Source organism: Rhinopithecus roxellana, chromosome 13 (assembly GCF_007565055.1).
Source record: "Rhinopithecus roxellana isolate Shanxi Qingling chromosome 13, ASM756505v1, whole genome shotgun sequence".
Taxonomy (NCBI): Eukaryota; Metazoa; Chordata; class Mammalia; order Primates; family Cercopithecidae; genus Rhinopithecus; species Rhinopithecus roxellana.
In genome coordinates, this window is record NC_044561.1 from 44,944,195 (window position 1) to 44,961,550 (window position 17,356).

At 48.4% G+C, this 17,356-nt stretch overlaps 1 protein-coding gene across 2 annotated transcripts; it reads left to right on the forward strand.

Annotated features, from left to right (window-relative positions):
* The first annotated feature begins 1,278 nt into the window (after positions 1-1,278).
* Positions 1,279-16,003, forward strand: NDUFV3 (NADH:ubiquinone oxidoreductase subunit V3). Of its 2 annotated transcripts, XM_010383177.2 has the most exons (4): positions 1,288-1,412; positions 4,773-4,893; positions 9,521-10,615; positions 15,222-15,475. In XM_010383177.2, exons 1-4 carry the CDS (start codon positions 1,365-1,367, stop codon positions 15,377-15,379), a joined length of 1,422 nt encoding a protein of 473 aa, XP_010381479.1. In that variant the 5' UTR covers positions 1,288-1,364; the 3' UTR covers positions 15,380-15,475. The 2 variants fall into 2 exon arrangements, with proteins under 2 accessions (XP_010381480.1, XP_010381479.1); XM_010383178.2 differs by lacking the exon at positions 9,521-10,615 and having other exon boundaries at positions 1,279-1,412; positions 15,222-16,003.
* The last annotated feature ends 1,353 nt before the right edge of the window (positions 16,004-17,356 follow it).

A 17,356-nucleotide genomic window follows, 5' to 3' on the forward strand; every position in this document is an offset into this window, starting at 1 on the left:
GTAGTGGCTCACGCCTGTAACCCCAGCACTTTGGATGGCCGAGGCAGGCGATCATTTGAGGTCAGGAGTTCGAGACCGTCCTGGCTAACACAGTGAAACCCCATCTCTACTAAAAATTACAAAAAATTAGCTGGGCGTGGTGGCGGGCGCCTGTAGTCCCAGCTACTCGGGAGGCTGAGGCAGGAGAATGGCACGAACCTGGGAGGCGGAGCTTGCAGTGAGCCAAGATTGCGCCACTGCACTCCAGCCTGGGTGACAGAGCGAGACTCCATCTTAAAAATAATTTTTTTTTAACAAAAAACATCTGTTGGTATTTTTTTTTCTTTTCCCTCTAGAGACAAAGGATTCCCTTCTCATGATTATCCTAGATCTAAGATTATCCTAAGATCTCTTTGCCTCCCAGGGTGGATGGTGGCAGGTGCCCTTGCATTTACTTGCTTCCAGACTCCTCTTTGACGAGGGCTTGAGGGCACCTCATTCTGCCAGTTTATCTTGCCACCTCAATGAATCACTAGCCGTGAGTCAGGAATCCCTACACAGTCCATTTAAATGACTGTGGCAGGGCCTCTTCCCCTGTGGAAGCTGAAGGTGTGGGCACGTCCATCTCCGATGAAATGCGAATGGGCGCTGGGCACGCGGGGGAAGGCAGAGAACTCAAGAGGCAGAGAACTCAAGAGGCAGAGAAGGAAACTAATAACTAATTACACCGACTCCACAATTAAGACTAACGTTGAGGGCAAACTCTTTGCTCTGAAAGTCATAAACACTTAGGTGAAACAAAGCTTCCATTTCCAATCGGCCTAACTCTGGTATTAGCGTTGGCAGGGGCCGTGCAGGAGGGGCGTTGCCGACAGAGGGTGAGGGAGCTGGGCGCGTGGTGCGGGCGCCGAGGTCGCGAGCTGAGGAGCTTTAAAACCTCAAAGCACAGAACTGTCAATCAAGTAGGAACTGTGCCCCCTGGGGAAGGTCGCAGATTTAAGGTTGCGAGGACAAGGGCAAAGAAGTGCGAAGCGGTCGGGTGGACATTCAGGCCGGCCCAGCGCAGACGCCTGGGAGGGGTACCCAGCAGCGCCTACAGGTCTCTGCCGCGCCCCCGCCGCAGCGCCCAGGCGCCCGCTGGGCACAGGGCTCGGCACCTGCCAGGGACGGGCCCTTCACGCTGCTCCCTGTGATTGGTGGCCCTGATCCGGGGCGTGGCCCCAAGGGCGGCACGTAGCCCTACTGGGGATGCGCGCGCAGGCCCACGGCCTCTGCTCCGCCCCCAGCTGGCCTGTGATTGGCGCACTCGGCCCAAAGGGCGGGTGTTCAGGCGCGGGTGCCCGCGCAGATGCCGCGGCCCTGTCTGGTACGCCAGAGTCGCCGCCATGGCTGCCCCGTGTTTGCTGCGGCAAGGACGAGCCGGGGCCCTGAAGGTAAAGGAGGAGCCTCCCTGGGCTGGCTGCGCGGCCCAGAGCCCACGTAGGGGATAAGGTGAGGGGACGCGGTGCTGGTCAGGCCCGGTCCTGTCCGCGACCTCCAGCCGTCCTGGTTGGGCCTCTGACCCCGCTCCCTGGGCCCAGAACTGACAGCCGGGGGCCAGGCCGGGTGTGGCCGGCGAGCGTCCCGAGGTTCCCCCAAGCCCGTCCGCCGCCGCCGCTGCCCAAGGCGCAGGCCGAGGCTGGCGTGCCCCGTGCCGACGGGCGCTCTTGAGGGCTGCATGCCTGGGCGGCAGACAGGGGCGGACATTCCCAGGTGATGCTGCCACGCCGCTGGGGTCAGCCGCAGTGCGGCCTCCCGCACGGCTTCTTTGACGGACAGTGGCTTCTCCATTTAGCCAAGAGAGGAAATGAGGGAACTTTCAGAGACTTGGTTAACCCGGTAACTTACTGACAGCCGTGGAGAAGCCAGCTGACGTGACCCGACCTGCGAAAAGGGGAAGAAGGGCTTTCTTTTCTGCAAATAAAAAGCTGAGGCCAAGGCCGGGCGCGGGCATTTGGGATTCTGCCAGTAATCCCAGTACTTTGGAAGGCCGAGCCAGGCGGATCGCTTGAGTTCAGGAGTTCGAGACCAGCCTGGCCAACATGTCGAAACCGCGTCTCTAAAAAATACGAAACATTAGCCTGGCGTGGTGGTGCATTCCTGTAATCCCAGCTACTTGGGAGGCTGAGGTGGGAGAATCCCATGCACCCAGGACGCGGAGGTCGCAGTGAGCCGAGATCGTACCACTGCACTCCAGCCTGGGGGACAGAATAAATAAATAAATAAAATAAGGCTAAGGCCACTTCGCTATCTTACAAATTTTAAAATGGCTGTTATTACAAAAGCAGTAACTATTCCCTGCAGAACATATATATACATATATATATATGGGTGTGTGTGTGTGTGTATGTGTATGTGTGTGTGTGTGTATATATATATATATATATATATTTTTTTTTTTTTTTTTTTTTTTTTTTTTGAGGCAGAGCCTCACTCTCTCGCCCAGGCCCAGGCTGGAGCGCAATGGCACCCTCTCAACTCCCTGCAACTTCCGCCTCCCGGGATTAAGCGACTTTCGTGCCTCAGCCTACAGAATAATTTAAAAGTACAGATAGGGAAATCCATTGACAGTCCACTATTACTCCTTCAAGCATCTAGTTCCTAACAATTTTTATCAGCTTTTATATGTTCACAAAAGCACATGTACTCATGCTTACAATCATGAACATAAATGTTTCATGTTTATATGCGCACATACAGGCACCTGTGTTCTGTATCCAGTATCTAGAACATTGTACTGTCTAGCACTTAATAGGCCTTAGTGAATGTATGCTGAGTTGGCATAATGTAAGATGTAAATACTTATATTGTAGACATTTTTGAAGCAGTTATTGTATACCTACATCATTTTAATGGCCAGATAATATTTCTTCTACTCTATTTTCTAAGGATAAGAAAACATTTTACAGAAAGAAACATAGGGCCTGGTGGGTGGCTGACACCTGTAATCCCAGCACTTTGGGAGGCTAAGACAGGCAGATCATCTGAGGTCAGGCGTTCGAGACCAGCCTGGCCAACATGGTGAAGCCCCATTTCTACTAAAAATACAAAAAGAGCCGGGTGCAGTGGCTCACACCTGTTATCCCAGCACTTTGAGAGGCCAAGGTGGGTGGATCACCTGAGGCCAGGAGTTCGAGACCAGCCTGATCAACATGGTGAAACCCTGTCTCTACTAAATACAAAAGCTTGGCTGGGCGTGGTGGCACATATCTGTAATCCTAGCTACTTGGGTGGCTGAGGCAGGAGAATCGCTTGAACCCAGGAGGCGGAGGTTATAATGAGCAGAGATTGCACCCCACTGCATACCAGCCTGAGTGACAGAACGAGACTCCGTCTCAAAAAACAAAAAAAAATACGAAAACATTAGCCAGGCGCAGTGGTGCACACACCTGTAATCTCAGCTACTCGGGAGGCTGAGGCACGAGAATCGCTGGAACCCAGGAGGCGGAGGTTGTAGTGAGCCGAGATTGCGCCACTGCACTCCAGCCTGGGAGACAGTGAGACCCTGTCTCCAAAAAAATAAATAAATAAAATAAGAAACATAGTATTTTGTAAGTTAATAAATAATTAAGTTTTATTAAACCAAATATTAATAGTGATTGTCCTTGAACTCAGGTGTTTTCTTCTTGCAGCCTTTTTGTATTTTACAAAATGTCGGCCGGGCGCGGTGGCTCAAGCCTGTAATCCCAGCACTTTGGGAGGCCGAGATGGGTGGATCACGAGGTCAGGAGATCGAGACCATCCTGGCTAACATGGTGAAACCCCGTCTCTACTAAAAAATACAAAAAAACTAGCCGGGTGAGGTGGCGGGCGCCTGTAGTCCCAGCTACTCGGGAGGCTGAGGCAGGAGAATGGCGTGAACCCGGGAGGCGGAGCTTGCAGTGAGCTGAGATCCGGCCACTGCACTCTAGCCTGGGCGACAGAGCGAGACTCCGTCTCAAAAAAAAAAAAAAAAAAAAAAAAAACAAAAAAAGAAAAAATGTCCATGATATACATACATTATGAAAACTGTACTAACCATTAGAAGTATACCATGTGAATGTTTTGCACTTATATGTAGTAGTGATATATAATATTCATATGCACAGTACCTACATGCATACAATCCCAGCACTTTGGTTGGTTTTTTTTTTTTTTTCTGAGACAGAGTCTCACTCTGTTGTCCAGGCTGGAGTGCAATGGCGTGATCTCAGCTCACTGCAGCCTCCACCTCCTGAGTCTAAGCAATTCTCCTGCCTCAGCCTCTGGAGTACCTGGAACTACAGGCACACACCACCATGCCCGGCTAATTTTTTTTGTATTTTTAGTAGAGACGGGGTTGGCCAGCGGGTCTCAGAACTCCTGACCTCAAGTGATCTGCCCACCTCACCCTCCCAAAGTGCTGAGATTATAGATGTGAGCCCCAGCACCTGACCAATCCCGGCACTTCGGGAGGCCGGGGCTTCAGGATCGCTTGAGGTCAGGAGTTTGAGGAGGCCAGGAGTTTGACACCAACCTGGGCAACATAGTCAAATCTCGTCTCTATAAAAAAATAAAAAATATTAGCCAGGCGTGGTGGTGCGTGTCCTAGCTGTGTCAGGGAATCGCCTGGACCCCGGAGTTGGAGGCTGTAGTGAGCCATGATTGTGCCACTGCACTCCAGCTTGGGCAACTGAGGGAGACCCTGACTCAAAAAAAAAAAAGTATTCGTATATAGTATTAGCTATTATAATGGCATAACTCTAAACATCCATATTCATTAATTCTTTTGTCAGGCTGTACTCCAGGAAGCCCAGGTGTTTCGAGGACTGACTTCTACGGTTTCTTTGTCTGCGGAATCAGGAAAGAGTGAAAAGGGTCAGCCACAGAATCCCAAGAAGCAGAGTCCACCAAAAAGTAAGATTTTGATGGTAGTCATAAGGGAAAGAGAATGCAAAAAGAAAATAGATTAGTCAGCCTTCCAAGCACAGCAATGAGTTTTACTAGCTACATAGTTTAAGAGAGGGGCTCTGGCTCTCTCTCCCAGGCTGGAGTGCAGTGGCACAGTCATAGCTCACTACAGCCTTAAACTCCTGAGCTCAAGCAATCCTCCCACCTCAGCCTCCTGAGTAGCTGAGACTACAGGCACATACCACCACGCCTGGCGTATCCCTGGCCTGTTTTGTTGTTGTTGTTATTTTTTGAAACAGAGGCTTGCTCTGTCACCCAGGCTGGAGTACGGTGGCACAGTCATAGCTCACTGCAGCCTCGACCTTCCAAGCTCGAGTGATCCTCCCACCTCAGCCTCTGGAGTAGCTAGGACTACAGGTGCACGCCATCATACCCTGGCTAATATTGTAATTTTCCATAGAGACGAAGTCTCACTGTATTGCCTAGACTGGTCTTGAATTCCTGGGCTCAAGCGATCTCCCCACCTCATACTCCCATAGTATTCGGATTATGGGCATGAGCCACTGTGCCCAACCTACCTGGCATGTTTTTAACATTTCTCTAAATGTTTACTGATGAACAATTAGTTGAATTTCATTACTAACATTATCCTCTCCTTTGGTGAATTTTAGTCTGTGTCTGAAATCCTACATCATAGACTTATGAATTTGGATTAAATGGATTTTAAAATATCATGGCAGAGCCAAAGAGTCCCCTTTTTAGATACATGCTTGTGTGTGTGAGTGGAAACGGAATGCTTCATTCTGTGGCCATCTGGGGTGTGGTTTGGGGAGGGGAACGCTGACCTGGGAGTGGGCCTTGGGCTCTCATGGAGCTCCTGCCTCTGGCCTTGATGGGCCCTGCAGGTCTCTGAGCCTCGGTTCCTTTGTGCTTAAGCAGGATGAGCATGCCAGCCTTGCTGGGTGGTTGTGAGACTGGCTGCGGTGGGATACACGTAGCTACTGCGCACACTGCAGAGAGCTTTGAGGTGGCAGAGAGCTTTGAGGTGGGAGGACAGTTTTCAGAACTAAGCTCATCAATACACAGAACAGTTGTATCTCGTAACTTTTTTTTTTTTTTTTTTTTTGAGACAGAGTTTCGCTCTTTTGCCCAGGCTGGAGTGCAGTGGCGCAATCTTGGCTCACCACAACCTCTGCCACCCTGGTTCAAGCAATTCTCCTTCCTCAGCCTCCCAAGCAGCTGGGATTATAGGCATGCGCCACCACGCCTGGCTAATTTTTTGTGTTTTTTAGTAGAGACAGAGTTTCTGCATGTTGGCCAGGCTGGTTTTGAACTCCCGACCTCAGGTGATCCTCCTGCCTCGACCTCCCAAAGTTGCTGGGATTACAGGCGTGAGCCACTGCACCAGGCCATGTATCTCATAATTTTTTAAAGAATTCCTGCACAGGCTGGGCATGGGAGTTCACGCCTGTAATCCCAAAACTTTGGGAAGCTGAGGCGGGAGGATCAGTTGAGTTCAGGAGTTTGAGACCAGCCTGAGCAACATAGTGAGATCCCATCTCTAGAAAAAATTTTTAAAAGTATCTGGGTATGGTAGCGTGCACCTGTGGTCCTAGTTACTCAGGAGGCTAAGGCGAGAGGATCACGTGAGCCCAGGAGGTCAAAGTTGCAGTGAATTATGATTGCACCACTGCACTCCATCCTGGGTGACGGAGTGAGACCCTGTCTCGACAAAAATAAATACTGAGTCCGGGTGTGGTGGCTCATGCTTGTAATCCCAGCACTTTTGCAGGCCGAAGCAGGCTGATCACTTGAGGACAGGAGTTCGAGAACAGCCTGGCCAATGAGGTGAAACCCCGTCTCTACTAAAAACACAAAAATTAGCTGGGCGTGGTGGCGGGCGCCTGTATTCCCAGCTGCTCGGGAGGCTGAGGCAAGAGAATCGTTTGAACCCAGGAGGCGGAGGCTGCAATGAGCTGAGATTGTGCCATTGCCCTCCAGCCTGGGAGTCGCAGCGAGACTCCATCTCAAAACAAACAAAAAATCCCTGTACAAAGAAAAATAAATAATCCTTGTAAATGGACACATGCAGGCCCGTATTTTCCCCTGAAGTGTTGGTAGTTGGTAAGTGTAAGATACAGGGGAACTTTTTGCCCTCCATGGCACGTTGCCAGATCAAACCTTTCTCAGCCAGAAGTGGCTTTGGAAGCTCTAATGGAAGTTTCCTACATGCAAGTGAGGGTACCCAAAGCTCTCATCCTTGGAATCAAATCTCTAGTCAGAGTGTCTGCCACGGGACAAGACCCTAGAGCGATGGGACATGCTGTGCCTTATTTCATCAGAGGTGTCCAGCTTTCCCCAGCACATGCGTTCTCCCTGATGAAGGCTGCCGGCACAGATGTCAGGCTGGATGTTCTTGGAGGTGCACCTTGGGGAACCGCCGGGCTCTCCAGCTTGCTACTTTCCTTGAATCCAGTAACCAGGCCTAATTTTGCAACAGTCAGTAATAAATTGTTGGCTGAGTAATTTCTGTGTAGCTTTTTGAAGAGTATGTCCAGAAGCCAAAGTTAATTATCCATTTGAAGTCCTTGTTTCAGTTTTAAAAGTGAAGAATATCTGGAAATAGAAATTTAATGTATCCAGCCAGGCACAGTGGCTCACGCCTGTAATCCCAGCACTTTGGGAGGCTGAGGTGGGTGGATCACCTGAGGTCAGGAGTTCGAGACCAGCCTGACCAACATTGTGAAAGCCCGTATCTACTAAAAATACACAAAAAATTTAGCCCAGCATGGTGATGCATGACTGTAATCCCAGCTACTCGGGAGGCTGAGGCAGGAGAATCGCTTGAACCTAGGAGGTGGAGGTTGCAGTGAGCCAAGATTGCGCCATTGCACTCTAGCCTGGGCGAAAAGAATGAATCTCTATCTCAAAAAAAAAAAAAAAAAAAATTACCCAGGCATGGTGGCACACAACTGTAGAACCAGCTACTCGGGAGGCTGAGGTAGGAAGATAACTTGAGCCCAGGAGGCGGAGGTTTCACTGAGCCGAGATTGCACCACTGCACTCCAGCCTGAGTGACTGAACTAGACTCCATCTCAAGGAAGAAACAAAAAAGAAAACGAAATTTTATGTGTCCAATTATAACAAGCAGTGCCAGGCACTGTTCTGAGCACTGTCTTCATCTTCCCCAGTCCTCAACAACCCAGGGGGTAGATGCTACTGTTATCCCCATGTCATAGACAAGAAAGTCGAGACGTGGTGGGACTGAGCTGCCCGAGCCATGCGGTATCCACACAGGTGTCAGCGGAGAGGCCTGGATTTGAACCCAGGCATTCTGGCAGTGCCATTCATATTTTAATCACTGTGCTGTGTTCCTTCTGAAGATTCTCAATTCTCGTGTGTTTATTTCAAAATAAAATGCTAGGCACAGTGGCTCACGCCTGTAATCCCAGTACTTAGGGAGGCCAAGGCAGGTGGATCACCTGAGGTTGGAAGTTTGAGACCAGCCTGACCAACATGGAGAAACCCTGTCTCTACTAAAAATACAAAATTAGCTGGGTGTGGTGGCACATGCCTTTAATCCCAGCTACTCAGGAGGCTGAGGTAGGAGAATTGCTTGAACCCAGGAGGCAGAGGTTGTGGTGACTCAAGATCGCGCCATTGCACTCCAGCCTGGGCAACAAGAGTGAAATTCCATTTCGAAATAAATAAATGAGTAAAAAAAAAAAATGTTTTATAGTTAAACACCTGTAGAAGTTTTCATTACCATATAAAATTTGAGTAACTTTATTCTCTAATGTAATGTTTAAATGCACCTCTGTTTCTGAATGTGCCTTGTTTCCAAAGTTAGTTTTGTGACCTTTTGACCAGATATGGAAGTATTGTAAGGTTACTAATCCATGTCTCACACCCTAACCCTTTTTACTTTTGATAGGGAGATCACTAAAAACTTGAAGGCCGTGCCCTCACTTTTCAACAAAGCAGAAAAGAGACTCAGTAAATTTGAGTTCTGTATTGAGAGGCAATAGGGAAGCAGCGAGGCGAACTCCTGCCTTCACTAATCACCAGTACAGTATTTGTAGGCCTTTATTTTACATAGTTTGTTATGGCTCTCAGAGAAGAGAAAGTCTCTGAAAGTCCCCATCTTAGGCTGTGAGATAGGCCTGCGCAGCTAGTCTTAGGTCGGTAGTTTTGTGTTTTATTAGACAGTCATCCTTCAGTATCTGAGGGGACTGGGTTCCAGGCCACCCCTCCCACCAGGATTCCAAAGTTTGCAGATGCTCAAGTCGCTGATATACAGTGATGCAGTATTTGCATATCACCTAAGTACATCCTCCTGTATACTTTAAATCATCTCTAGATTACTTATAATACCTAATACAATGTAAATACCATGTAAATAGTTGTGCTGTTTAGGGAATAATGTCAAGGAAAAAAGTTTGTCAAAGCAGATGATATTCTGAACATTTTCCATCCTCAGTTGGTTGCTTGGTGGGTTTCTATGGGACCTGTCTTAGGATGAGTGTATTGAAGATGCCATCAGTGACAAATAATGTGTCATGAAATGTCTGTGATTTTGACTGAGTTTTAAGTTGTTTTGTTAAATAATATTCCTCTTTATGCCATTTCCTAGATGTAGTGGAACCAAAGGAGAGGGGCAAGCTCCTAGCCACCCAGACAGCAGCTGAATTGTCTAAAAACTTATCTTCACCCGGTTCTTACCCACCAGCTGTGAATAAGGGCGGGATGGTAGCTAGTCCCAGTCCCAGTGGCAGCGTGCTGTTCACAGATGAAGGGGTTCCGAAATTTTTGTCAAGAAAGACTTTGGTAGAGTTTCCACAGAAAGTTGTGTCTCCGTTCAGAAAACAGGGCTCCAACTCAGAAGCTCGTCAGGTGGGTCGGAAAATGACGTCGCCTTCGTCTTCATCCTCGTCCAGCTCCTCTGATTCTGAATCTGATGACGAGGCTGACGTTTCAGAGGTCACTCCTCGAGTGGTGAGCAAAGGCAGAGGGGGGCTTCGAAAACCAGAGGCCTCTCGTTCCTCTGAAAGCAGAGCCCCCCAAGTTACAGTATCAGCAAAAGAGAAAACCTTGCTGCAGAAGCCGCATGCGGACGTCACTGGTCCAGAGAAGCCCCACCAGCCAAAGAAGAAAGGGCCCCCTGCTAAGCCATCAGAAGGCAGGGAAGATGCGAGACCAAAAACCACAGTGCCCAGATCTCAAGCAGATGAAGAGTTTTTGAAGCAAAGTTTAAAGGAAAAACAATTGCAGGAAACATTTAGATTAAATGAAATAGATAAAGAAAGCCAAAAGCCATTCGAAGTTAAAGGACCCTTACCTGTCCACACAAAATCAGGGTCGTCTGCACCACTGAAGGGCAGCCCAGTGCCTACTGTGCTGGCAGAAGAGGCCACAGCAGGGGGGCAGCTGCCAGCCACTCCTCCTGGAGCAGCAGAGGGGCATCTGGAAAAACTCGTGCCAGAGCCCCAGCGCAAGGCAGCCCCTCCCCTGCCCAGAAAGGAAACCTCGGGGACACAGGGAATAGAAGGGCACCTGAAGGCTGGAGAGGCAATTGTGGAAGATCAGATACCACCAAGCAATTTGGAGACAGTTCCTGTTGAGCATAACCACGGTTTCCATGAAAAGACAGCAGCATCGAAGCTTGAGGCCGAGGGCGAGGCCATGGAAGACGCGGCCGCGCCAGGGGATGACCGAGGCGGCACACAGGGTATATCTTGACTCGCGCTCCCAAGTGCACCCTGTCCCTTAGGGTAGTGAGGCAAAAGAACTAGTTGGCCGGGCGCAGTGGCTCAAGCCTGTAATCCCAGCACTTTGGGAGGCCGAGACGGGCGGATCACGAGGTCAGGAGATCGAGACCATCCTAGCTAACAGGGTGAAACCCCGTCTCTACTAAAAAATACAAAAAACTAGCCGGGCGAGGTGGCGGGCGCCTGTAGTCCCAGCTACTCCGGAGGCTGAGGCAGGAGAATGGCGTAAACCCGGGAGGCGGAGCTTGCAGTGAGCTGAGATCCGGCCATTGCACTCCAGCCCGGGCGACAGAGCCAGACTCCGTCTCAAAAAAAAAAAACAAAAACAAAAAAAAACAAAAGAACTAGTTTACATATGCTTGTAGAGCAGTGTTACAGTCAATCAAAATCTGTACTAGAAATATGGCCTAATGCTGTCTCAGCCAGGCAGAAAATTATGTCTTAATTATGGACAATCCACATCTTTATATTCAGAATCTCTAAAATATTTAACATTCTTTTTTTTTTTTTTAAGATGGAGTCTTGCTCTGTTGCCCAGGCTGGAGTGCAGAGGCGCGACCTCTGCTCACTGCAACCTCCACCTCCCTGGTTCAAGCAATTCCCCTGCCTCAGCCTCCCAAGTTGCTGAGATTACAGGTGCAGGTCACCACACCCGGCTAATTTTTTTGTGTTTTTAGTAGAGATGGGGTTTCACCATATTAGCCAGGCTGGTCTCGAATTCCTGACCTCAAGGAATCCACCCACCTCGGCCTCCCAAAGTGCTGGGATTACAGGCATCAGCATCTGTACCCTGCTTAACCTTCCTCTTTTTTTTTTTTTTTTTGAGACAGAGTCTTACACTGTCACCAGGCTGGAGTACAGTGGTGAAATCTTGGCTCACTGCAACCTCTGCCTCCTGGGTTCAAGCCATTCTCCTGCCTCAGCCTCCTGAGTAGCTGGGATTATAGGCACCCACCACCACGCCCAGCTAATTTTTGTACATTTAGTAAAGACGGGGTTTCACCATGTTGACCAGGATGGTCTCAGTCTCCTGACCTCATGATCCACCTACCTCGGCCTCCCAAAGGGCTGGGATTACAGGCATGAGCCACTGCGTCCGGCCCCCAACCTTCATCTTAAAGAGTATGTCCTTGGCACTCTTGACCGTTTCTTAACCAGTTATAATTTTTGAAAACTGGCAGCTTAACATTGTTACCGCTGACTTTTGAAGGTGTCTAAGTGTTCATTGATGACCTTGTGGGGCATCTCACTAAGTGAAAAGGGGAGCCTCTGGTTTAACTTGCATAGGTGAAGAACAGTAGCTAGTCACTTGGCATGAGAGTCTTCGGGTAAATTAGATGATTACTTTTAGCATCCTGTGCACAGGGCAGATTCACAGTTCAGGAATTAAAGCAGTGTGTTGTACAGGGCAGACTGCTGCATACGCATCCTTTCCCCTGGACAGCATTTCCTTCTCCGGTTAACTGAAAATACATATGGGCTGCTTTACTCTTGTAGAAGAAATTTTATGAAGGGCTTTTTTTTTTTTGAAATGGGTTTTGTTCTTGTTGTCCAGGCTGGAGTGCAATGGCGCAATCTCGGCTCACTGCAACCTCTGCCTCCTGGGTTCAAGCAATGCTCATGCCTCAGCCTCCAGAGTAGCCAGGATTACAGGCGTGTGGCACCACCCCTGGCTAGTTTTTGTATTTTTAGTAGTGACGGGGTTTCACCATGTCAGCCAGGCTAGTCTCAAACTCCTGACCCCAGGTGATACACCCGCCTTGGCCTCTCAAAGTGCTGGGATTACAGGCATGAGCCACCATGCCTAGCGTATGAAGGCTTTTAAAGGGCAACGGTATTTATGCCTATTATGTTACCATTTCCTTTTTTTTTTGGGAGATGGAGTCTCACTCTGTCACCCAGGCTGCAGTACAGCAACACGATCTCAGCTCACTGCTGGCTTCACCTCCCGGGTACCAGCGATTCTCCTGCCTCAGCCCCCTGTGTAGCTGCCACTACAGGCGCCTGCCACCACGCCTGGCTAATTTTTGTATTTTTAGTAGAGACAGTGTTTTGCCATGTTGGTCAGGCTGGTCTTGAACTCCTGACCTCAAGTGATCCACCCACCTCTGCCTCCCAAAGTGCTGGGATTACAGGCGTGAGCCAGTGCGCCCGGCTATGTTACCATTTTCTTGAGCACTAAACTTGATAAAATGCAATGTGCTTTAGGTGGGTCGTGGCAAACATGAAAAGGCCTGCTTCCGTTTTAGAATCCATGGCTCTTCTTGAAGACTTCTCTAAAATGCATGGTCCCTAACAAGCGCGGCTCCGTCCTGTGTCTGCTCTCCATCCTCTGCACCGCCGCCCCTTGCCTTATGTGCCTTACCTGACGCCTTCTTGTTCCTGGTTCGTTGTGCGACGGGATTTATGTGTTTTCTCCCCTCTCCATCTGCTCTTTCATTGGTATGCCAAGTGCCGGGGCTTGCCAGACTTCCCAGGCCTCAGGACCTGCATTTCCTGATGCTGCTGCTTTCACTCCTCCTGCTCTAAAATGGAGATGAATAACACAACTCGCAGGATAAAAACAGAATTGAGAGTTTTCAGATTGCAAACCTTTCTGAAGAGAAAATTATAACATTTCATGGATGTGTTGTTTCTTAAATATCTTCTGTGCCCATGCGCGCAACCCACCTTGCAGAGCTGTGTCTGTGTGGGGCCATGGTCTCGCTAGGTAGTCCGTGCCCCAGTACTTGCCTTCCAGGTAGCGTGGTTTTAGATCAGTTTTATAACCCACATCTTGGTCAGTTATCACCCTCCTATAGTAACTAAAATAATATGTTCTGCTTTGAAGGTGTATCTACACCACACCGAAGACACTCAGCTTGTGGAGATTGGAATGATGCCAGCTCTTTAAATAAGACATCGTTTTTGTTTAACGTAACTTAAAACTGAAAATCAGAGCTTTTGATATTAATCGAAATAGTGAGAAAATACATGTATTTAAGTTATTTTTTTTGTGGAGCATGAATGGAAGTTAAGACAGACCTAATGACCTGATTTCCAGAAATTGAGTCAGTACAAATCTTAACCTAAACGTCAGCCTTGTTCCCGTGCTGGTTTTGATTTTGCCATTATGTTATATTTTATGTCCTACTGCAGGAATCCAGTACTTCTTTTGCCTCAACCCCTACTTGTAGTTTAGAATTACCGAATGTTTAAATGCTGTGTTGTTATTAGAATTTATCTAATTTTCTTGTATCAGAGATTCAGAAGGCTCCTTTAGTTTAAGCTTTTCAATTTTTTTTTTTTTTTTTTTTTTTTTGGACACAGAGTCTTGCTCTGTCCCACAGGCTGGAGTGCAGTGATGTGATCTTGGCTCACTGCAGCCTCCACTCCCAGTCTCAAGTGATCCTCCCACCTCAGCCTTCTGAGTAGCTGGAGACTACAGGTGCATCACCATGCCCTGCTAAATTTTTTTTTTTTCTTTTTTTTGAGACAGTCTTACTTTGTCACACAGGCTGCAGTGATGCAATCTCAGGTCATTGCAACCTCTGCCTCCTGGGTTCAAATAATTCTTGTGCCTCAGCCTCCCGACATAGCTGGGATTACGGGCATGTGCCACCACATGGACCTGCTAACTTTTGTAACTTTAGTGGAAACGGGGTTTCACCTTCTTGGCCAGGATGCTCTCAAACTCCTGGCCTCAAGCAATCTGCCCACCTCGGCCTCTCAAAGTGCTGGGATTACAGGTGCGAGCCACTGTGCCTGGCCCCTGCTAATTTTTTATTATTTGTAGAGACAGAGTCTCACTATTTTGCCCAGAATGATCTAGAACTCCTGAGCTCAAGCAGTCCTCCCAACTCGACTTCCCAAAGTGCTGGGATTATGGGCATGAGCCACCATGCCCAGCCCAGATTTCTAATAGAGGTAGATTTTATCATGCATCTCTAAGTTACCTGAAAGTCCTGCCATAATTGTTCTAGGCATTTTCAAACTTTTGAGAAGCCTAGAAGTATACAAACTAAGACGTTAAGACACGTTGTATGGCCTGGCACCGGTGGCTCACGCCTGTAATCCCAGCACTTTGGGAGGCCAAGGCGGGCAGATCACTTGAGGTCAGGAGATTGAAGCCACCCTGGCCAACATGGTGAAGCCCCATCTCTACTGAAAATACAAAAATTAGCCAGGCATGGTGGCAGACGCCTATAATCCCAGCCACTGGGGAGTCTGAGGCAGGAGAATCTCTTGAACCCAGGAGGTGGAGGTTGCAGTGAGCTGAGATCGCACCATTGCCCTCCAGCCTGGGCGACAGAGTGAGACTCCATCTCAAAAAAAAGACACATTGTAATAACTATTCCATTTCTTAAATTGGTAAGGCTGTGTGTTTTAGAATATACTTCCAAGTAATATCTTTCTTTTTCTTTACTGTGGCTTTTGTCGTCTTTTCTTTTTTAATGAGACAATTTGTTCCTCACAGATAGGGTGATGAAGAATGCTTGGTAGATAATAAGGGCCTGTGTGTGAGCCAAGTCATTCAGAAAGAGCTGTCCTTTTGTCGGTCTCACGGGCATCGTGTTTCCTCCACAGAGCCGGCCCCAATGCCTGCCGAGCCATTTGACAACACTACCTACAAGAACCTCCAACATCATGACTACACCATGTACACCTTCTTAGACCTAAACCTCGATCTCTCCAAATTCAGGATGCCTCAGCCCTCCTCAGGCCGGGAGTCACCTCGACACTGAGGGCCCTCGCTGTGAAGATGAACCTTCCACCGTCTTCGCTGCATCCTGGAGTGCAAAAATAAAATCCACTCGAGTAACAAAGCCCAGTGTGCATAATCGGTTTCACTTTTACTTTTTTTTTTTGAGACAGGGTCTCACTCTGTCACCCAGGTTGGAGTGCAATGGTGTGATCTTGGCTCACTGCAACCTCCACCTCCTGGGTTCAAGTGATTCTCCTACCTTAGCCTCCTGAGTAGCTGGGACTACAGGTACTCACCACCAGACCCAGCTAATTTTTGTATTTTTAGTAGAGACAGGGTTTCACCATGTTGGCCAGGCTGGTCTCAAACTCCTGACCTCAGATGATCTGCCCACCTCGGCCTCCCAAAATGCTGGGATTATAGGCATGAGCCATTGCACCCGTCCACTTTCACGCTTTTTACAGTGAGTGGTGAATTAGCAACAGTAATGCTGATTATCCAACATATATTTTGGAATATCTACTGTGTGCAAGGAATTTTTCTGTAAGGTTATGGATCACTGGACAAATCCGTATAATTAGAGAATTTTAAGCGCTTTACAGCGGTGTGATTCTACTGTGCTGAGCCTAGTCAATTTAGCATTAAACTGATTATCAGCTGAGTATCAATAATGTAATAGTGACTTTTTTTTTTTTTTTTTGAGACAGAGTCTCACTCTCGCCCAGGTTGGAGTGCAATGGCACAATCTTGACTTACTGCAAACTCCGCCTCCTGGGTTCAAGCGATTCTCCTGCCTCAGCCTCCCGAGTAGCTAGGACTACAGGCTCACACCACCATGCCTGGCTAATTTTTTTTGTATTTTTAGTAGAGAGAGAGTTTCACCATCTTGGCCAGGCTGGTCTTGAACCCCTGACTTCATGATCCACCCGCCTCAGCCTCCCAAAATGCTGGGATTACAGGCATGAGCCACTGCACCCAGCCAGTAATAGTGACTTCTAATCCTACAGCCCTGGTTTTTGATTATTAGAAACAGGAATTTTGGCCAGGTGCAGTGGATAACGCCTGTAATCCCAGCATTTTGGGAGGGCAAGGCAGGTGGATCACCTTAGGTCAGGAGTTTGAGACCAGCCTGGCCAACATAGAGAAACCCCGTCTCTACTAAAAATACAAAAATTAGCCAGGCATGCTAGTGGGCACCTGTAATCCCAGCTACTCGGGAGGCTGAGGCAGAAGAATCATTTGAGCCTGGGAGGCAGAGGTTGCAGTGAGCCGAGATCACGCCATTGCACTCCAGCCTGGGCGACAGGAGCGAAACTCCATCCAAAAAAAAAAAAAAAAAAAAAAAACCAGGAATGTTACTAATTTTAACTGCTGCATTGCAAACAAATTGTATTGCAGTCTTTTACTATCAGAAAAGGAAGAGAATTGTTTTGTTTGCCTCTGTTAGGTATTTTGTGTAAACTTGGGGACATTTTCATTGGTGAGATTAGGAAGAGGTGAAGTTTTGTGCAGTACAATGACAAAGTTGATCCTAGCTGGCCGTAGGCACTCAGTGAGCTATTTTACCTATTGAGGGTTTCTGGGTTGGCCAAGTAACCTTCCATCCCTTGTGATAACTTTAAGGCACACCTTCAGGGGCAGTGGGGGCAGGGGGGCTCCTGTGCATCACATGGAGCACACTCCCCCAGCACTGTGCAGAGACAGAGCCCAGTCTGACTTAGAGAAAGTAACCAATGTAGGTGAAGGCCAAGGCATGGTGGCTCACGCCTGTGATCCCAGCTCTTTGGGAGGCCAAGGCGGGTGGATCACTTGAGGTCAGGAGTTTTGAGACCAACCTGGCCAATGTGGTGAAACCCTGTGTCTACTAAAAATACAAAAATTAGCCGACCGTGGTGGTACACGCCTGTAATCCCAGCTACTCAGGAGGCTGAGGCAGGAGAATCGCTTGAACCTGGGAGGCAGACTTTGCAGTAAGCCGAGATCATGCCATTGCACTCTGGTCTGGGTGACAGCGTGA